This window comes from Cibotium barometz, chromosome 34 (genome assembly GCF_041138505.1).
Source record: "Cibotium barometz isolate CiBa-2024 chromosome 34, ASM4113850v1, whole genome shotgun sequence".
NCBI lineage: Eukaryota > Viridiplantae > Streptophyta > Polypodiopsida > Cyatheales > Cibotiaceae > Cibotium > Cibotium barometz.
In genome coordinates, this window is record NC_141079.1 from 25,330,731 (window position 1) to 25,353,746 (window position 23,016).

General features: G+C 43.3%; 1 protein-coding gene across 3 annotated transcripts in view; it reads right to left on the bottom strand.

The window, feature by feature from the left end:
• The window catches only part of LOC147618820 (fructose-bisphosphate aldolase-lysine N-methyltransferase, chloroplastic-like), a 64,572-nt gene that overhangs the window by 35,942 nt on the left and 5,614 nt on the right, over positions 1-23,016 (bottom strand). For 2 of the 3 annotated variants that reach the window (XR_015261974.1, XM_086773891.1), the window contains exons 2-10: positions 16,418-16,527; positions 15,725-15,788; positions 15,410-15,520; positions 14,999-15,058; positions 10,279-10,389; positions 8,927-8,999; positions 7,493-7,539; positions 7,290-7,370; positions 3,077-3,112 (exon numbers count right to left, since the gene is read on the bottom strand). Coding sequence is in view for 2 of the 3 variants with exons in the window: in XM_086773891.1 (XP_086630017.1) it covers positions 3,077-3,112; positions 7,290-7,370; positions 7,493-7,539; positions 8,927-8,999; positions 10,279-10,389; positions 14,999-15,058; positions 15,410-15,520; positions 15,725-15,788; positions 16,418-16,527 (693 nt within the window). In the remaining variant the exon portion in view is untranslated. The remainder of the gene's footprint in view (positions 1-3,076; positions 3,113-7,289; positions 7,371-7,492; positions 7,540-8,926; positions 9,000-10,278; positions 10,390-14,998; positions 15,059-15,409; positions 15,521-15,724; positions 15,789-16,417; positions 16,528-23,016) is intronic. The other variant, XM_086773892.1, reaches the window with a different exon arrangement.

The following is a 23,016-nucleotide window of genomic DNA, read 5'->3' on the forward strand; positions in this document are numbered from 1 at the left end:
CCCGTCTCCTCATATGGAAGGGCTAGAAAGCCGACTCAGAGGCCCAGGCAACCGCCCCCACGTAATGATGTGGGCAGATTCCTGGTCCATGGTAAAGATGCGGAGAAATCCTCTGCCATACCTGATGCGCCTTGGGAAAATCCCAAATGCAATGACATCGAGACTCTTGAGGATGACCACACCTAGAGCAGAGTGCAGGCCAACCTCCAACTACCAACTAGGTGCCCACTGCCAAGCTCCTGTGAGCTATCTGCTAAAGGAAAAGAGTAATCTTCCGTGGCCAGAAGCTGTCCCACATACGGTTCTGAAAATCCTCGAGGAAACGGGTGGAGATGTCCTGGGTCTGTCAATGAAGTTATGAACTGCTGGCGCTAGCATATTATCAACCTCTGGCGTCTGAATCTTCCAGACGGACTGTATAGTCAAAAAAGGGGATGTCGAGAGAATCCACTTGGGCAAAGGGATCGTGCCACTGGTCACCCGGATCCCACTACAGTCTCATCAATGGTTGGCCCTCGCATAACCATAATCTCCATAACCTCTATCTAGCCACTTTGGTTGGGGGAGGATCAACGTGCCACCTATGGTCATGAAACCTCTCCCTCTCTGGAGTGCAAGTGCTGAGGTCCTCTATCAAGCGGGGGGAGCAGCTCTATCTGCCCTAAGGTCGAACAGAGGTGGTCACGAGGGTGCCTCCATCTGCGCATGGACCGCAATCGAGATATGATGTCTGGTAAAAAACCCCTACCCAGAAGTGGATCGAGGATCGGTGCCAGCCACTCTAGAGGAATCGAAGAGTCCATGTCGAAGCTATGCATGTCTCTGCCTTGGATCCCAGCAAGCCTCCATTCAATCATGCATAATTTATATACATGCGCTATCATCAAAAAGCTCCATGAAAATGCCAAGAATATGTATATTCTATGAAGATACCGGCCAACGTAGCTTATTCAATAGCCCACATAGGTGACTATAGACCCATATGGCTGAATCATAAGCCAATAAAGCGGTCCATAAACCCACATGACTAAGATACAAAACACCATGGCAATAACAAGTGCCCAATGGCTGAATTTCATGCCCAATGGCAATAGCAAGTATCCAATGACTGTCCATATATAACCAATTAAAAAGACAAATGCCCAATGGTGGCTGAAAATAATGCAACAATCAAAATACCCTTGGCTTCAATATTTCTTCACAATGGAAGCCTTCAACACAATCCCCAACAGCCAATATACTTCATGGGCAACCTGAGAGAGAAAGAGAGAGAGAGAGAGAGAGAGAGAGAGAGAGAGAAGAAAAAAAGAAAGTTGTGTTAACGTCTTCAAAAGGCACCTATGAGACCAAGATGTTACATCATGTCCATGGAATACATCATCACGGTATTGAGAGTAAAACTAAAAGAAAATATCCGTGAAAAAAAAAACACAGAGAAGCTCTCGTATCAACCAAGAATATCTCGCATAGGGAGCTGCAACATGGTACTCAATGTAGTGAGGCTGACACGGCAAGAGAAAGTCCTCCGATGGTGGGAAATCATGGCTCTGGTCCTCTTGAGGTGACGTGAGTGTGGGCAGCAGCCACTATGTCGGGACTCGGGGGCATCCCGCTTTGCAAAGCTCGGTGTCTCTATCTAATGTCACTCCTCAAGGCCGGGCTCCTACATGAACCTGGAGGTCGGGGACAGTATTAGGGTAGCCTGTAGAGGTAGTAGAGAGCCTTAACCATGTAGTAGCCAACATGGTAGAGGCTAGTTTGCAACAATAGAGCCTGCTCAAATGAAGAGAGAGCTTTGAAAACAATGTCAATTTGATCTCCAAAAGGTCATAGAAGTAGGCATGGAAAAATCATCCTCCCCCTCTCCTTTTTTTCTTGAAAAGTGATGGTTGCGGGGCTCACAACAGCCCTTAGCCATATTAATCCACATGCACACTTTCTCTCCTTTTTGGAAAATAAATTTTATCCCTTTCACATAAAATTAACTTTGATGTGCATGACTCTACATATATTTATATACACCACTCCTCTTATATGTAAGGACCATATTTAACCTTCCAACCCTTAATCTAAAGAGTTTAAATCATTGACGCTTACGATTCTCAATGTGTAACTCTTAAATGTAAGGTTTTACACTTTAATTGATTTTTGCATATATGCACTCCAATTTATAGATTTGGGATTCTCATGAGCTAGAATGGCAAGTAAAAGCTATAATGTAAAGTGGAGAGCTAAGGTGACAAGTGTGAGGCCACTTCGTGCAACATGTCTCAATTTAAGAGATGGTTCCCAACCATAAACTTCATCTCTAAAATATCTCAACTTGTGGACCTTCTATCAAAGGTGCTTCAGCAAGTCCCTCCATTAGCTTACGGACATAATGACGCGAACAGAATTTCTATTGGGGGTTGTCCAAAAAAAGTAAATCCTTCGAGATTTTACAAGTGTGATACTTTGTATTCCACCTTATTAGAAATGTATGTAAGCACCATGTAGAACCATGTTTCAATACTAGATCTCTCCCAAATCCTCTAGAGCTTGCCATACATGCTTTCCACTCGACACATGAGTTCGAATGCCCATATCTGTGTTGAAGAAACCATCTCGGGCACCTAGACCAAGCTTCGGACGCTTGATCTTTTGTATTGGATAATCTCCCATTCCCAAAGCTTGTACTTCTGGAGTCCATGAGACCCCTTTCATACTCGGAAATGTCATGGCTGGTGACACTACCCTAAATCCCATCGGGAATGAAGGAGTGGAGTCATATTGGCTCCATCTACATGTACCTATTTCTAGTTTGTCTGCAATCAACAAGCTTCAAGAAATACATGCACGCTATATGGAGTCTAGTTCGTCCGCTTGGCAAGTGTGGCAAAAAGTTACTTTGCTTCTGAAATCATAAAAATAATCCATGCTTTTTACTTCGTGTTGTGGGCATTCAATTACGTACATGCATATTCCTTGTGAGGATTATAATTTTGAGGATAACAAAAGAATCTAACAGAGCACACATCAAATCAGTTTCAAATCCAATCACTTAAACAACACAGTCCATGCAAGTTGAAGTGGTTACTTGTTCACCAGGACTATAGTCTCTATCAGCTATGACCTGCATCAAAAGAAACAAATTCTTAGCGTTTACATATTGAAAAATCTTATGACTTACCAAGCACGAGCACGTGTAACAACATAATAATCTCTCTTGAATATCAAGTTTTTACTAGAAAAGATAGAATACAGCATTTTATAATATAATGTGACTCATCAATGGTAAGATAGCACAAAATTATAGTAATATGATTTCAAATGCTTGAAAATGCTTGATCCAAATCCCTCTTCAAAAATATAAAAGATCTTGTTTCTACCAGTTTTGGCCTAGAGAGAGAAAATCTTCTAGAGAGTGATAATTCAATTTTTAAATATTTTTGAATAAAAAAATATCTCATCTTATTAAAATAAGTTCCCCTGAAACAAAAGTTTAAAAAGATTTTCAGAAGATGCATTAGAAATTAAGTATAATCTGTTCAAGAGACAATATCCTGGGGATCAAGATTTTTTTGAAATTTTAAATTAAGGTTCCTATGGACCAATAAGATTCATCCAAATGTAGAGAGGAGATAAATAGAAGAATAAAAGGAAAATCTCCCAAAAATGAGTAAATACTCACATAAGATGAAGAGTTGACTAAGGACAAGATTAAATGTGTGGGAAGGTTTTAAACTCCAAAATAATGAGATATTTTTATCTCTCCTCTCTCCTGTTTCAACTAGATCCAAAAAGTGGACTAAACTGACCCAAAAATGATCAAAAATTGACCAAACTGATCTGAAAAATTCTAGAATCAGTTGGCTTGGTTAGAAGCTCACTTTTTCCTATCAATAGAAGCTTTTCCCTTTGTTGAAACTTAATAGTGTTTTTGCACTGTTACCTTACTTTTTCCAAGAGCCAAAAAACTGTGAATTTACTCATAATTCATTAGTTTTTTGACCTTCCCTCTTCTAAAGATTAGTCGCCACTCTTGTTTCAAACAAGAGTAGAACCCTCAAACCATCAAGCTAAAGGAACGCTCTCAAATTCTTTCGTAAGTTGGAGATTCTTCTCTTTTCTATTCATTTTATGGTTTTTTATGATTTTTGTCTTCTCTAAATTGAAAATGATGTTATGCCTCATTGAAAAAAGGCATTCCCCTCTCTTCTTTAGTAAATCCAACCATTCTTATCCTAAATGAATGATTAATGAATAAAATCAAGTTTTTCATAATGTTTCTCTTTGATAAAGTAGAAAATGTTTACATTAGAATGATTTAAATACTCTTGGAGAACTTATAATTAATTGTAAAGAGTTAAAATTTGAAAAATAGTCAGCCATACAAAGGAGATTATGGCAAAATTTTTCTAAAATTATGAAAAATAAGTTTTACTTTTTTATTCAAAAAGAGTAATTTTCATCGTATATGTATTCTTAAAGTGTTACTTCTCATCCTAGGTATAGAAAAATGCTAACTAAAAATATTTTATAAAAAGAAAGTGCTACTTTCTTTAGGATTAAATTCTATGTATAGAAGGAAGCTTATTGAAATTTTATTTTGATCATAAAAGAATGATTTTCATCATAAATGATTTTTATGCATAAATGGGTGCATAAAAGATATTTTTTTATATTAAAAGTGTGATTTTCATCATAAATGATTTTTATGCATAAATGGGTACATAAAAGATATTTTTTTATATTAAAAGTGTGATTTTCATCATAAATGATTTTTATGCATAAAAGATATTTTTTTAATATTAAAAGAGTGATTTTCATCACAAATAATTTGTATGCATAAACATATGCATAAAAGAAATTTTTTTATATTAAAAGAGTGATTTTCATCATAAATGATTTGTATGCATAAACATATGCATAAAAGAAATTCTTTTATATTAAAAGAGTGATTTTCATCATAAATGATTTGTATGCATAAACATATGCATAGAAGAAATTCTTTCATGTTAAAAGAGTAATTTTCATCATAAATGATTTTTATGATGATAAAAATGTAACTTTCATCAGAATTGGATTTTATGCATAATTAGATGCATATAGAATCCCTATAATTAAATAAGGGTTCTCTTAATCCTCTGTTTAATTTTTGCAAAATTTAGAAAAATGAATAAGTAGATAATCTGTGAGAAGAAATGCTACCGTTTCATATTCTCTAAAATGGTAATGAGAAAATTTAATTAAACTATCAAAGTAGGAAATCGAGATAAATGATTATTTTATTCCTCTTAAGAAATTCATATTTTAGAAATCTGTAAGCAAATATTCGTCGAACGAAATTTAGAAAAAGAGAAATTGAAATAGTACCTTTCGAGAAAGATAGTTTAGGAAGAACCTTTCCAGACCCAAACTCTGATTTAGACTATTGACCAAGACCTAATTCCTTCATCAGTTTCAATCAATGACGATGTGCCCAGTTCAAGAAAAATGTACTCAAATCTCCCACCGAATCCGAAACTAAGTTAAGACTTTTGATTTTGATCTGAGAATCAAGTTAACGGAATTCGAGGAATTCTGTTTGGAATTCAGACTTGGATCTAGAAGTATTGAGATACGGATTTAAGATTATTCATGGTTTTCAAACAAAATCAAAACTGAAAACTTGCATAGAAACTCTGTTTTCTTAAAGGATTGTCTTACGTCAAAATGCTGGAGGGAGCATTTGGCATATATGTTTATCTAAGGGAAGTTCGGTTGCAACAGTTGGCGGGGAGTGTTCGAGGGACAGCTCACGCGGCAAAAACCTCCCAAGTCTTGACCAGCCTGGGTATGGTGAAAAATGGTGTGCTTCCGGTACGATGGGCGAGGGCCGACGAAGTGTCCCTGAGTAAAGTACCAGGACACCTAAGGAGGATCCTGGAGAGTTCTGACCAGGCGATGCACGGGCTCGCAGTGCTTAGGACACCCATACGTATGTCGAGGAAGATATATGTATGTATGTTGGTGAAATAATTATTGTAATCTGTTACTGGATCTCGTTGCTGACCAGCTGGTCCCAACGGAGAGTCCAAAGTGGTATTGTTTTTGTGAAACAAGGGATTGAATGGAAATTTTGAGTTATGAAATCTGTGATCATATCTATTTTGTCAATGGATTATTTTTTTATATTAAAGTTTTAAAGAGGAGTGTGTGTGTATCTGTTTTCTAAAGCTAAAGTTAAGAAAGGCATTTCAACTATGGGTGGGTGAGTACTTGTTTGGTTCCACAGATTTCAGTGGTAGGATGGTGGCTAACCCATGGGCCGGATGGGGTTAGGCTGAAATCAGTGGAGTTTTAATAATCAAACTGAAAAATCTTAGGATTACGCTAGGATTCGAGTAGTTAGTTAATTCCCTGATAATTTTCTCAATTGAGTGGATCAACGGCTGTGCCTGATCTTGATTAGGAAAAAAGCGTTGAAATCGCTCAGATGATCAAATTATATCACTGATAGTTTCCTTCTATCTGGTTTATTCAGGTGAAGGATAGTTTAGATTTGATCTCGTTAGAAAAATTCGTTAAGAAAATTCAAAAAGGTGGAATCGTCCCCGCTTTCCGGGCATGGGAAATTTTCCCGGTTTCGGTTTTCGGAGTGACCACCAGCCTAGTCTCGTGCCCGGATATTCGTGGGCGGGACCCTGCCTCGCGCATGAGGGGGCTACTTCCGCTGTCAGCTACCGGGAGTCCGGTGCGCGGAGGGGACAGAGGGATCTCACACAATGTCTGGGCATCTTCAAGCTCGCTTTCCGGGGAGGCGCCTCGGTCAAATGTTCTAGCTTTTTGGTTGCCTTTCTCCTTCCCTACCAGACTATACAAACTTCCTTGATTGGACTAGATTCTAGGCATTGTGGGCTATCCACCATGCTGGGAATCGATTGCTCTTCTCTGGAAATTTTGTCCCGGGCAGTTTGTTTCTTCCCAGAGAAGCCTTTTCCAATCCCTCTAAGATTCTCATGAAATCGGGAGCCTTTGCTTCCAGCAATTAGAAGTGTTTTCCCACTGTTTCTGAATTGAGTAGTAGCTGCCCCGATTTGGGACATCTATGAATGTATATTTCTTTCTTTCTTAATGAGACAGTGGTTTCACGCAAAAAAAAAAAGTGTGTGTGCACACGCATGTCAAAAGCAACGACATATGCTAGTTTGAATCTATTCATGTTATGTCAAAAATAATACACACACGAAACTCCCCGTTATCAAGGATATATATTCACTCTAAATTGAAAACATATGCACACTACCATAGAGCAAAGTTAAGCATACCTCTGCATATTCATACTCATTATCAAAAGACAGAAATGATTGGCAGCTTGCATCGTGATTGAAGAAATCAACAAATGGCACCTACAAAGACATTATTATCTGCATCAAATCAGCATAGAAGAGTCATTCATGTAATCTATGCAAATTATCATAATGCCTTTGCAGATAAAGTCAAATCCAGGAATAAGCCTTAATGAGGTTACCAAGCCAACTGTATTCCCCTCATCAACCCCCCAAGCTCGTGAGTTCACTGTTCCAGCACAACACAAGGATTGTCAACAACAGCCGAGGCATATACTATAGGTAACCCCCCCACACAACCACCCCCCCCCAATCACTCTCTCATATGCTCCTCTAACCGACGTTCATAATCATGCAACTGACCAGTACCTCAAGAGCCTTAAAGACCTACACAAGACTATATTATGCCACTTTGCCACATTCCCTTGACTCTTGCTCTGATGCTCCTCTCATGTTCCATGATCCGGGTATTCCATGATGAGATTCCATGGACAGTTTTGTATCATCCTAGTGAGATAGCTTTGTTTTGTTTCTATTTTATTTTCCGTTCCATGATGAGATATGCCGTGGACATTATTGTATCACTTTGGTCTCATAGGCCCATTGGCTTTTTAGTAGATGCTTAATATATCTTTCTTTCTTTCTTGTACAAGGGATGACTGTGGCCTCCTTTAAGATGCACTCCTAGGGAGGAAGCTTAGGTGGCGAAAGGCAACTGAAGACAAACCTTACACCACCTACTGGCTGCCTGCACTACCCATGCTAAGAGGCCCAAATGGTCCCCCCACATGCCCCATCTGTTGCAGACCTCTTGATCCAACCCTGGATGCTGCTAGGCTACAAAGGCTTCTTCGTCGAAAGGATTGGATCTTTGATATTTACATAGCCACACAACACCCTTGAAACATTTCTTTTGTTATATGGGCTTCCACAGCAAATAGGAAGATACAAAGCGTGATTCCCATACTGCAGGATTTGGATACCCCCCTGGCTTTTGAGCCTGCACATGCACATAGCCTTCAAAACTAAGTTGCCTCACCCTTCACAGCTGCTGACTTGGTTCACCTGCACTTACTAAAAGTGCTCAAATGCCAGGGCACTCTAGGGCTATGAAGGAACGAAGGGTAGCAATTTTTGTACATCTGGAGCCTCGGACTTTTGTTGTCTTGAAGCAAGGATTGGATACCCACCACACACACAACACTCCCGCCCCTGCCCAAAACATCTTTTATACCATTATCTCACTAGAGGGAACTTACCTGTTTTCTCATTTATATACATGTCTTTACTAAAGATCAAGTGAACAGATGTCTAATTTGAGAGCATAACAACATGTCAATGAAACCTTTACAGACATATACTTCACTTGAAACTTTTGAACTCTGCATTAAACACAACAAAAAAAGAGCAATGACAAAAAGAGATCTAGATTTAGGATAGTTATACAGTAAGGCCCCCACCAATAGGGGTGACCCATCAAGGGGGGGGGGGGGGGGGGGGGGGGATGTTATTTATGGGGTGGCCTTACACAGCTGTCACGTTCCCTTGAACACCCGTGAAAAAAAAAAGTCACAGGAGCTACAATGCTTTTACATTTCTTATGCTTTGGTGCATACCCACAGCATATGCATGTCGGAAATTTGTACAAGTGACACTTTGGCCAAATATGTGTGGACATTGTTGAAAAACCTAGATTCAATTCAAAAAAACCTTTAGTTAGAAGGAAAAAGTTACCACTTATAGCTCACTAATTTCCACACAATTTCAACACGTAAAAAAATAAATATGTACAAACTTTATTCACGATTTAATTAGTTGGTCTCTCTGGTGCTTCACACTCAGTCATCCCATAACATAATCTTGTAAGCCTTGCTTCCTTTTTTGTTATAGTACCTCAAACTTCACATCTTATGTCTTCATGAGCAGAAGTTAGATCACAAAATCATCACTCAAGAAAGTCCTTAGTTTGCGCAACATCCATAGCCTTTCTCGAGGCCACAGCAACCATCTCGAAAGCTGACAATTTGAGCTATAAAGTTTGCAAAGACATCACTCTTAATCCGGAAAGTCCTTAGTTTGCGCAACATCCATAGCCTTTCTCGAGGCCACAGCAACCATCTCGAAAGCTGACAATTTGAGCTATAAAGTTTGCAAAGACATCACTCTTAATCCGGAACCTGTGCCAGTCTTTTATTCCAAAAACAAAAAACTGCTTTATTGAGGTGCTCCTTCCCACAGCTTGGTACATAACTCTTTGCTTGTGCTTTTCACAGTCATGTGTAGGTCAACTCAGAAGACTGATTTGAAACTATCGTTGGCCAAGCCTTGAGAGATCCCTTGACTCTGGGGCACGTGTTGCACAGGAGACAGCCTGTTACCCAAGCACAAAGGTGGTTTGGGCATCACTGATCTAGACGCAAAGCTTTCTAGCATTCTACCAATAAGCATGGTCCAGGCTTCGATCTGGTCTGCAACAATCTCTCCCAAACTTTCAAGACAAGATAAACAAACATCCCATCCTCTGGATTATAAACCCCTGCATCTTGTACTTCGTGTGCAGGAACATGACATCGTGAATGATCACCCAAAAGAAAAGGAACATTATTTTGGTTACACGATTTGAGCCATCAAACTCAAATAAGCCATATCACTCATGATGAAGTATAAAATACATAACTTCTCGAGGCTAAGAAAAAGGAGTCAAATGCATCAGTAGGGATAAGGCTGGGTTTAGATGAGCGCCAGAGCACTGTTCCCTGACAAAATCCAACGCTGCAGGCTAAGGTGGGTCTGGACGTCAGTAGATCGACCCTTAGGTTCAAATCCTAAAATTTTGGCTGAGAGACATGCCATGGACTTGCAAAAGATAATGCATGGGTGGCAATAAGTGTCCTAAATATAGAAGTTTACTGAGTTTTTTTTTCAACTACTAAAAGGAAGAATAAGCAGTGAGATCATGTGGACTAACATGCTGTACAGCTCCATACTCTTCTACAATAGCTGCTCTGAAGTGCACACTTTGGCGATAAGCACTAGAACTCTGGCGAAGCATTTCTAATTCATCATCGCTCCACAACACCTGCCACAGACAGTGTAAGTTCATAATTGAGTGAGTTATATAGGCACTTTTAAGAAAAGAGAGAGACCTCAGCACACGATATGTAACACTTGCATGCTAAAAGATTCAATGTTTGCAAAGGCACCCATCTTGTAGATAGATTCTAGGATGCCTGCATGTATCAACGCACACTTCATCCTGGTCTTCTCTCACACAATCTAAAACATATAAGAATAAAGTTTTATGAGTGCATAATGCAGACCTGCACAATTGATAAGCTTGAGATCATAAAGTCCAGCTCTGGGGGGAGTTGATTTTGATAAAATCAGTTCAAATTAAAGAAGACGAGCTCAAAAAAGGGAGAAAACAATCCAATCAACCCAACATGAGGGGAATCGCCTTAGAAGGCCCAAGTTAAGGCGGGAGATGCATAGTTTACTGGGGAAAGAGAGTTTCTAAAGTCAACCTGCACTCATGTAGGCAAAAGACCAGCTGCTGAGAAAAGGGCAAAGACAGCACAAGGCAGCAATGCGCATGTGAGGCACAAAGGAAGGGGAAGCAGAGGGTAAAGTGAGGCATTTGGGATATTGATAAGGCACAAGCCTATTAATTACCACAGGAAGCAACCTTGCGCCTAGCCATTTAAAACACGTTTTTTTTTTCTCTTTTTGGCAAGAAAATGAACCTCTAATAAGTATAACCAACTTACAAAAAAAGCCTGGACAAAGTCCTGTAAAAGCCTCATATAAATCATGTGGAAAAGAAGTGATTCTGTCATAACCAATCCACGGAGTGGAAATTCCATGAAGGTTTATATCTGTGAAGAAAAGACCACCGTCACACGCTCTCATTAAGGAAGCTCTCCTGGCCACTGCAGCACGTGAAGAGCCCTGAATCCTGCCTCCCCATAACCATGAGGATGTGTACGATGATGACCTTCAGACCTACCAGTACCACGTTACTTTTAGTGACTGAAAGGCATAAGTCCAAGTCCCATCTAGAGCCTCTGTGCATCTGGATCTCCATGTTCGTCAAGTGATAAGACTGGCAATGATCTTCCAAGTAGAGTATAAAGAAGGAGAATGAGGTCTATGCATAGATACCGATACTGCATCTAGGGTGATAGGTTAAAGAACTCCTCTACGGATCCAAATGAGCTGCTCAAATATGTTCCCTCATATAAAACAACCTAAGGAGCTGACTATGTAAGCCAGGCAGGAAACTCCCCAGGGTGACGTAGCAAGTCCCTCTCCTCATCCTGCCAAACAAGTGTGCGAGTCCCATCTAGAGCCTCTGTGCATCTGGATCTCTATGTTCGTCAAGTGATAAGACTGGCAATGATCTTCCAAGCAGAGTATAAAGAAGGAGAATGAGGTCTATGCATAGATACCGATACTGCACAGCTGTGAAGCATCATGGGCATCTGGGATCTGCACCAAAGGTCTGTCTTCAACTGTTGACTGGCAGTCCACTGTGCTGGAAGAGCCAGAAGAACATGGAGAATTGTCGCTTCCACTAGGATCTCCACAGTCATCTCCAAAAAAGAGGCTGCATGAGTAATGTGACGCTAGAGGCCTCTTTAGTGTGCCCTTCGTGTAGATATTCATTGCAGGTATCCAGATCTGGGCTAAAGAAGGGAGTGTCCTCTAGGGAGATACTGCATCAATCTATCACCATTCTTGTAGATCCCATGGTAGATGCTGGAGAGAATATCCACCATAAAGCCAAAGATGACATGGATTACCCATGACAAGATGGGTGAGGATCTATGTACCCACAGCCATCAATGAAGTTAACCACTATGATCATATGAAGAATAGAATCCTCAATTGGCTCCTGCTTTGTCAATCTGACTAGTCTCCAACCCTCTGCTATCTGGTAAAGGGAAGTTCCTAGCCCCCAAGGATACAAATCACTAGTAAGGGAACACCTGTCCCAGCCAATGAATCTGTCTACCCTTAGTCTGATCTTCCCCCAGAAGTCAGTCAAGAGATATAGCTGCATCAATCTGCAAAGTACGACTGCAAGTGCCTTGCAAGTCCTGAGTGATGATGTGGAGCTCGGGCGAGGGCATCTGTCTGAAGATTCTCCAGCACTATGGAGACCAGTTCTGTCTTCCATCTAGACCATTAAGAAGCCCAGTGGGCATCCAAAGTGATCAACAAAATATTTATTCAACATGATGGACTACCTATCCCTCTCATCTTGAGTCTGAGGGGGAACCCAGGCTCTGATAAATGCTGCCAACAAGGAAGAAGAGGGGAATCTAATGTGGGAATTTGTGAAGATTCACATCTTTCTCAGCAGCCCATCACTGCCTCTATGAGGAAAAGAAACCTACATCTGCTAAGTGAAGAAATCCTTACAAGGCTCATTGCCAGGAAAAGGCCCTCTAATAACCAACTTACCTAGCAAGGCTCTGCACTTGATGTCATGATCAATGATGTTGAGGCCTCAGATGACAGTTCTCTGTGCCACACCCTGGGTCTCATGTCATGACTGCCATGAGATCCAGACCAAAGATAATTCTGCACCAATCTCCTAAACTCACCAATACAAGAGTCTGAAAAGCACCAACAGAAGGTGATGTACCATGTTGAGGCTAATAAAACCTAGTTCACCACGAGGGCTCTGAAGGCTAAGTCCAGGGTGGTGGAGCTCCAACAGAGTAGCTTCCTCTTGATGTTGTTCTCTGAGATTGGAGCTAGCTGTTGTGTGGGGATAACATGAACAACTACTTAGCATCCCAAATATCTGGCAATAGTACCCCTCTCAATCCATCTAAAGCCAAGCTCGATCCCAAATTCTGGCATGTCTACATCATTGACCCAAAATCCAAGGGGTTTGTGCAGTTGATGAGTGCACCTGCTGCAAGCCAAAAGTCCTCCAAAGATACTCTGACACATCATAAGTTCCTGAGAAAGGGCTCCATGAATATGATTAAAATTTGCTAGCGGCAGCTTCAGATTTAGAATACACTCCAGCGCCATAGAGCACCGCCACAGGAGGTGGACATTGACACTATACATCCATAGAAGTCATATTTCTTGCACAAGTTTCCGGTATCCAACAGCATCCATCATCAGTTGATAAGACATGAGTCCCACCTACTTCAAGTTGCTATCCCTGCAATTGCAGTTCCAGCAACCATCTATCCCTGCAACTGTAGTTCCAGCAACCATTCTTCATTTGCATGCAGAACGGCAGCATGCACAACCGCCTCCTCCCACCTTGTATTCGCCAACACATGGTGGACACATGGACAAGATCCTGTCCACAGCCAATCTAATTCCACTGACCTTACAGAAGGAGCTCACCCAAAGCTAACCGCCACTGGACCCCGAGACTCAAAGCTTATCACCAGGCAGGCTAAAAGTGGTAGATACCACATGCATACTTGAAGCACAAGCACAAGGGTACTACGAGGGTGATGGCAGCACAAGGGTACTAACTACTTGAAGCAGAAGGGTACTACGAGGGTAATAGCAGCATCTAGATCCCCAGGAACTGCGTCCACTACCAACTGCTGCTCTGGGGATCTAAGCCAACTACCAACTGCTGCTGCCAAGCCCAAGAAGAAGAAAAGACCCACCACAAGAGCCAAAAGTCGCAACCACAACATAGAAATTGCTGCTAGCTAGGGAAGACACATGATGAGGACACTTGACCTCACCAGGGAGTGGCACCTGGAACCCAAGTCCTGCTAGTGCACCTCATACACATGGAGTTATCAGGGATCAGGCACAGTCCCTTGAGAAAGCCAGATCCCCTCACCCTCCGAGATTCAGGCCATCCCCTCCCATCAGCTTTAGATCTCTCGGATATACTCCAGCGCCATAGAGCGGCACACCCCCCAGATAGTGAACATTGCCTCCATGTATACTGTAGTAGAGGAGGATGACACAAGATGAACTCCACTGGTTTCACTGACCTCACTATTCATTGTACATGTAGGGCCCGTGTAGCACGCGAGCCCTTTTTTTTTTGTTTCCATGTTTCAGATCTTCAGTTTACACATGGAACATACGTACACTTTTTGGACTCATAAACACATTGGGTCTTCAGTAGACATTAAGATCTTTCTTTTTTTTTCTCAGATTGGGTGCATAAAAAATGAGCACTCCAATCTTCTGAGAGCCCCTCAAGAGGAGAACGATCCCTGCTAGAATCAAGACACCATGTGCTAACTACAGCACGTGACTGTGGCTCCGTCCCCCTCTTTTCCCAGACAGCCCAGTGATGAATACCAATTTGATCATCCAAATTGGAAACTTACAGATACATCTACCACCTCAGCTACCTTCTCGCAGGCACCATAACGCAAAGGCCATGCAAAGGCACCCCCAAAGTAACTCGGCAGCATTATGTATAGACAACTCATATGATTCAAAAACAGTTGGTTTCTTGCCTGTCACAAGCATAGGCTTGCAGATTTCTTGGGATATTGTTCAACAAAAACTCCAAAAAATCGCTTAAATTTGAAAAACTATTACAAGACAAAAAGCCTTGTTTATCTACTCTGTTTCTCTCAGGTAGTCTCAAGACCTTCATCTCAGATAGTACAGACATGCAGCTTTTGATGCAACTAATTAACTGTCAACCAGAAGAAAACGTCAATATATTTACGTACAGTATTGTGTAAAGCACCAAACTCAGGTAGACAACTCATATAAGGAGCCCACTCAGATGCCTGCAAAACAAAGCAGACAGTATGTGATCGGCTGCTGATAGTATAGGTGCATCAAAAAACACATAATTCTCATCAAAAACCACATAATTCTAAGGGTATTTATAGGCGTCCCCTCATGCATTGGATGGGTGGGAATTGAATGGCAGCAATCCCTCCGCCCACAAAGGAGAGATGGGTGAGATCTCCCCTTGTCACCAGCAGGGAAGGGGGGGGGGGGGGCGGGGGGAATCACGTCTGTAAAGCCCCTGAGGGCAGCAAAATTACAATAACATCAATGCATACTTTGGATACCATCTCATATGACGCTCATTATGAAAAGCAGTATGTCAAATGTGGTGGAGGTAAGCATGCCTGGCCTGCATACTGTTCGGCTAAAATGATAAGAGCAAGGCGTGCACAATTGCTGATGTCCTTGTGCAATACATGTTTCACCTCCTCATGTAGCTTGTCAGGGGTTATGATCTGGAAAAAATCACAGGTGAGCAGCTCATTAGGGCAAGCTAAAATAGCAACATTTATGGATATATATGTCATTATAGTAGACACATGAGAACATAAACACGTGAGTAATATATGGTAGAACCATGCCTCGTGAGCATAAGGGTGTCATGCTGACCAACAAAATTATAACCATGTAACACCTGCAAAAGGAGAACGTTGCCATACCAGATGTTTTGAAATCCTGAGGATGCAGTCTCCTGCCTGGATTGGCCTCAATGCAAATAATCCCCTATACAATAAGAGGACAAAAAAAAAACAGATCAAGCCCACACTTTTCCTTTCAAAAATGACTGCATTTGCACTTCAATACAGCTCATGAATCATTAAAAAAAAGGAGCTTTCTCCCTCAGTAAGAACAGTTTTCAACCTACAAGGGTTTTCACAGACAGATCCCTTGCCCATCCGACAGTTGGATGCTGGATGGAGAAAATCCCCTGCCCACGAGGAACAGGCAAGTAAGATCTCCCTTTGCACGGACGGGGATCTGTTTGTAAAGACCCTAAGAACACCTCTAACAAAAGCCCGTCATGTTTGTTCACCCCTTCTATTACTAGCCTATGATAGCTCTCTATGCCCTCTAGCCTCAGCTCATCTCGTTCTTCATGTCTGCCATGCCAGATGTTGTCCGGGTAGCTGCAAAAATCTACATGGCATTGTCGGGGACAATGATACTTCTACAGATTGCCACATTCATAGTGTGTTACAAGACCAAACCCTTTACAAGGCACATAAATGGTGTGTCCGTAAGAAAAAAGTCAACCTTATCCTCTTTTCTACATGATTTTAGCAAAACCAATCGGAACCATGACAGACAAGAAAACTACACCAACAAAAGATTCATTCACAAGGCCATAGTACCTTCCATATGAAGATGTTCCCATCGTAAGGGTAGAACAAGCTTCATCCTCTCCCCTTTTTCTCAGCCACATTGTGAAATCATTCTCTTCTCTTGCTGCAAATCTGTGTCCCTGTCCCAAAGAACAACGTATGCTGAAACGGATAATGGAATCTACTCTCTCTCTCTCTCTCTCTCTCTCTCTCTCTCTCTCTCTCAAAAACAAAAGTGCAGAACTTGCTAAAGTTTGAGAAGCCCCCCAAGCTGAAAAGTGGGCTGTCTACCACGAAGGAAGAGCAATAATTGAAGACTTCCGGAAGCCTAAACCCCAATAACTGGCTCTCTCCTACGTACCACAAGCATTTCATATTACACATGGTAGTTGACCCTTAGCTCACAGAGCAGGAGTCGAGAAGAGAGATGACGAGACTTACTCGCCGCAAAAGGCGGGCCTTCGCAGAGATACAGGAGCTAGAGATCTTCCGTTTCTCCATGAGTAGAGATAGCCCTATCTCATGGCTGCACTTCAGAGAGCCCCGGACACCGACACCCATTGCAGACCCACAGACATGGCACACATATGCAGAGGGCCTATACCACGCTCCTCCACAGCAGCCACCTATACCTCAGCCACAGGAGCCTCGACCTACCACAACTAGCTTCTTTACCCACTCGATGGTAAAGGAAGCTATCCGCCGCCTACAGCATGGACGGGCTGCCGACCATCTGGGCCTACTGGGTGAGCATCTCATATATGCATTAGATTCTTTGGCTCCTTTTCTTGCACACCTGTTTAACAGGGCACTAGCAAAGGGTTTGCCTACGGAGTGGACGATGCACACCATTGTGCCGATCCACAAAATAGGGGATATGCTCGATCCGAGCAACTACACGACGGTTATGGTTGGCCACGTGTTGGCCAAACTCTATGGTGCAGTGTTGGAGCAAGAGCTTCGCTTATATGCTGAGCGAGCAGGTTTACGCTCATCAGGGCAAGCAGGCTTCAGGAGAGCTTTCTCTACCACTGACCATGTATTCACTTTGAGATGTATGATTGATCAGGCCAGAGTGAGCAAGAGAAAGCTCTATTGCTGCTTTGTGGATTTTTGCAAGGCATTTGACACAGTACCACGAGAGAGGCTCTTTCAGCGCCTGCAGTCTCTTCGCATACCAGCAGATATGACATGGGGCATCTATGCATTATATGAGCAGGTTTTTGGGCGAGTCAGATGCCCAGGAGGTATGTCCGAGACTATTGCTAGCACCATTGGTGTGAAGCAAGGATGCCCACTTTCCTCCACGCTATTTGGGTTATACATTAATGAGGTGGCTGACTTCATTACACGGGGAGGTGGAGATGGAGTTGATCTAGTAGGTACCTCAGTACATATTATGCTTTATGCTGATGATATTGTATTAGTGTCTGAGTCTCCAGGAGGTCTACAGCAGCATCTACATGCACTCCATGATTTCTGCGCACAGAGGGGTCTTACCGTGAACCTTGGGAAAACCAAGGTTATGGTCTTTCATACATCAAGGCAAGGCACGAGTTAGCTGACATTCACTCTCGCAGGACGCCAGGTGGAGGTGGTGACATCAAACGTGTACCTAGGGGTTACCTTCTCTGCAGCAGCCACGTGCTTCACCATGGGTTCAGCAGCCAGAGCTAGATTGACACGGAAATATGAAGCATTGGCTATGCTAGAGAGACAGTGCCACCAAGCGCATTTTCAGGAGCCCCGGACGAAGGGGTGGCGATTTGACACATTAGTCACTCCGGCACTGATGTATGGAGCAGCGGTATGGGCGCCAGGCCTTGCTACCCATTGGTGGACACAAATAGAGAGACCACAGGCCCTCATGATGGCACGCATGATACGCAGCAAACCGTCAGTACCTCATGACATTATCCAAGCAGAGTTTGCTGCGCCTCCTATGATGGTAGAGGCCATATTCCAGACTATATGCCTGCTAGACAGATTCAGAGAGATGCCACAGGACAGATTGTCATACAAAGCTTTTGAGGCATCTAGACAGCTGGCTGAGGCAAGAGACAAAGGATCATGCTATGCACAGGTCACACATTGGTTCTCACAGCATGGCCTAGACATGGATCATCTACCACCATTCCAGTATGACAGGGATGCACCACATACCCGTCTCTCTCATAGTGAGAGGAACAGAGTATTGAGACAGGTCACAGGACCTATGGCAGCTCTATACACGAGAGACATGGATATCGCCTACACAGCCTCTTCCACCGAAGATGCTATAATACAGAGATCACTTCATGAGTATCACTGATGATGGATTTATAGAGAGGCCTAGATACATGGAGGGCTTTTTACCACACGGCTCTCGAGTGGGTTTTGGTCAGCTTAGAGTTTCATCACATCGATTGGAGATCGAGACTGGCAGAGCAACACGGATCCCCCGAGAGGAGAGGGTATGCAGATTGTGCAGAGAAGAGGTGGAGAGTGAGGAGCATTATGCATGCAGATGCAGAGCATATACAGCCATCAGAGAGAGAGATCCCATTTTATTCAGAGAACCACATTCCCTACACCAGATCTTTGAGGCAGCAGACCAACGCATACTGGGGAGATTCATTCTAGACATACAGCGTCCCTCTCAGCTCCTAGATGTGGAACCAACCCCAGTGAGCTGGAGTGCCGCCGGAGCATAGCCTGAGATAGAGACTTCGTGAAGAGGTCCACCGCACTGTCCTCCGTCGAACAGAACTCTAGCAAGATGTCATCAACAACGATCTTGTCACGAACAAAATGCCTCTGAATGACCTCGGGTTCCAATAGTGGAAACCCAATCCCACCAAGTAACCTCTGCAACGGCACCACCTCGTAAGCAGCACCACAAGCAGCCCGGTACTCTGCCTCTGTTGATGACAAGGCAATAGTTGGCTGCCTCTTACTGCTCCATGAAACCGCTCCTGAGCCAAGGGAAAAACTGTAGCCTGATGTCAATGTCCTCGTGTCTGGCTCTCCTCCCCAATCTGAGTCACTCCATCCTTGGAGTCTGACTCCATCCATCAATCCCCCTCCTGTGTAAAAGAGTCCAAGATCCTTCGCATGCTGCAGAAATCACAAGATATGCAATCCTGCCTCCCAAAGAGTCCTCTGCAAACATGAGCTCAACAGCCTCATCAGGAAGCTCCCATCCAATCTGGCATGCATCAACCAAGACAATGAACCATTCCCCTTCCGAGTCAAGGAGGCATCAAACTACTCACAAGGATCAACAACTGTTACAGTGGGATGCCAAGTCCTCGAAACCTGCTGAAGACCACTCAAGGCCTTCGAAAACCTGGAAACCACCCCCTCTGAATCCGGAACACAAAGCCTGGAGAATGCGCAACATCCACCTCCTCTTGCAAGTAATCAACTACCACCTGCCTGGCCTTCCTATAGGTCCCCGTGGAAAGAGCTTCCTCCACTACAGGAATTTCTTTGTCCCGAATGCTACGAGACATCAGAGCACAAGTTACCTGTAAAGTTTCCTCTGACTGACGAACACAAGAACTACCAACATCTGTACTGGAAGGTTCCTGCCAACTGCTGCCATCATCTGGCAAGCCATCCACCATTTGGTCCGGGAAAGCCTGCACCTGCAGCGTGTCCACACTAAAGTGGCCATGACGAGACTGCCACTCTTCACAAAACTGAGGACCTGGGAGAGAGAGTGCTAAAAGTTTGTAAACTCCATTCTCCACTCCGCGTTCCCAAACTACCTGGCCTGTTGCTTTGTCCCGGAGAGCAACAAAATGCTCATCAAACTCCACGCGTATGCCAGCCTTGCAAACTTGATGCACTGACCACAGATGAAAACCAAGTGATGGAACATACAACACTTGGGAGAAATGCTTCCCCCCTCTGCCATAGGGAACTATCCCCAACCTCCCCTCACTATGAATTGGGATAGTGGATGTATCCCCAGTATAGATGTGACTAGAATACCTGCAAAGATCCTGTAAAGCCATGGGGGAAGGAGTCATGTGCCTGTAAGAACCACTATCTAGAATCCACTCCCGAGTATCCATAGCGGAGAGTCCTCCAACCTCCTCCCTGCACGAAGAAGATGAAACATCGGTGTCCATAACCTCCCAGTGCACAAAAGCTAGAGTCTTCACGGTTGCTGCTGAGGATTCTGCACCCTTCTCGGTGCTCCACTTAGGACACTGCCTCCAATAGTGGCCTTTCTCGCCACAATCATTACAGGTCCTCTCTGCCTTCAATTTCTCTTGGTCAGAGTCGAGCTTCTTCTCAAAATACTTCTCCGATGAAGCCTTCCCTTTGCCCTTGTTATTACGACCTTTCGACCATTGGCCAGTTAAGGCCTCGAAACCTCCGCCCTGTGGAGGGTTCGTGAATCTTTCCTCCCGGTCCAAGACCATGGGCACAAGCTCCTCCCATGTGATGGTGCTGAGCCTGCCACTGGTAATCAACGAAGAGTAAAAAGCTGAGTACTGAGAGGGCAAATGTGACAGCAACGTTATGGCCATATCCTCCGATGATATCTCTTTCCCAGCCTAGAGAACTTCTTGCTAGAGAGCCTGCAGCTTGTTGATGTGCTCCCATATCGCTGTTGACAACTTTGCAGGATTCACCACCCGCATCTGAACTTCCAAGGAGATCCTCTTCATGGGCGATACCCTGTTGTAGAGAGAAGCCAAATGCTGCCAAATACCTCTAGCCAGTGTCAGATGCTTGGTATGATTGATTACATGAGGTGTGCAATTGAGGAAGATGAAAGAACGGACTCTGGCATTGACACGATCCCATAACTGTAACTGTGCCTCTCGTTCCTTCCGAATAGAGGGTAACTCCCCTTCCTCTAACTCCGGCCGTGGAACCCAACAACAATGAAATCAGCACAAAACAGAGTCCATCATTACCTTCCATATGCCGTAGTTGTTCCCATCCAACTGACGGTCCACTAGGAACATGGGGAGTGTCAGGATCTTCACGTGCTTTTCAACCATCTCAAGTAAATCTGCCATTGCAAGGGTGTAACTGAAAGGGGAGGGTGGGTGGGAAAAAATGAAGAACTAAACCTGCAAGTGGCGGTCCAACAACAAGGCCTGCCTTTCGCTTGCTTCTCCTCTTCCTATACAGCCCAAAACAGTCCTCGGATCAGCAACACAAACAGCCCCCCTCTTGCTCACACACTTCCCAAGATCTTCCAAGAGCCTAGAGCTCTGATACGATGTCAGAATATGCAGCGGAGATGAAGACAAGATCTAAAACACTAGAGCAAGTGCACAGCAGAAAAACGCAGAGAAGAGAGAGAGAGAGAAAAAGAGAGAAGCGTATAACTCCGCTATATACACAAGAAAACCCAGATACAAGAATGAAATGTGTGGGGGTAAGGGGCCATTATATATATGGCCCCATGCTGCTAGTCGGCCAGCATATAGACAGCCGACAACCAGCAAAAAGCCCACGACCTGCTCCCTCCTCCAGTCGGCCAGCAACTCTCGGTCGGCCAGCTCAACAAAGGAAAGTCGGGAGCAGCAAAGTCCAGTTGGCCATCATCTGGAGCAACCGACAGGCACAGAACAGCCTCCCACACCAGAAAAAATAGGAAAAAAATAGGGAAAAATATGGAGAGTGGGGAAAAATGAGAAAACACCTAAATCGGGCGGGCACACCCACAACAAAGGCCCTGGTGTAAATATACAGACACAGGAGATGACTGCTAACAATTACATGGAGCCCATGCATGGCACATTGTCTCAATAACTTGCTTAAAGACATTGGAAAGTTGCATTGGGTTAAGGCCACCATTGACACAAGCAAAGAGGTTGTTTCTTTCATAACCCGCCACCATTTCTCTCTTGCATTATATCGCAGGTTTGCAAAGAAAGAGTTATTAAAGTACTCCGACACCCGCTTTGCATACAATTTCATGATGCTTCGCCATCTCTTTCATGTGAGACCAGCCCTAAAGCAAATGATGGCATGCCCTGATTGGGAGTCGTGGCCTACTCATAGGCAAGCACTTGGGCAGCTTTGCTATGCTATTATTGCACAGGATGAGTTTTGGCCTTCTGTAGAGCATCTTCTCAAGTTATGTTGGCCAATTGTTAAGGTTTTGAAGCATGTGGATGGAAATGTGCCTTACATTGAGAAGATTTATGAGGTCATGGATCGTATGGTTGAGAACATCCGTTTAATAGAGACTGATGCAGATAGAAGCCGAGAGTTGGATACTCTTGCAGTGAGTAGATGGAACCAATATGATTCTCCACTACATACAGCTGTCTATGTACTTGATCCAAAGTTTCAACACATGGGGAGACAGCAACAGGTAGACGGTGAGGTGGTACCTGGTTGTAATGCCACTTTACAAAAGTTGGTTGGTACTCTAGAGGAAAGACGCAAAGTGAAGGATCAAGTTGCAAACTACCCCAGCAAAAAGGGAATGTTTGGATGGAGTGATGCACAACATGACAGGTTGAAAGCTGAAATTTAAACCTTTATTAGAATCTATGTCATATGAACCTTTATTTGATGTTTGAAGTGTAATTGTGTATATATATACCTAGACAAATCCAGGAATATGCCCAAATTCACCTTATAAGAATGTGCAATTTATAACCTCATGG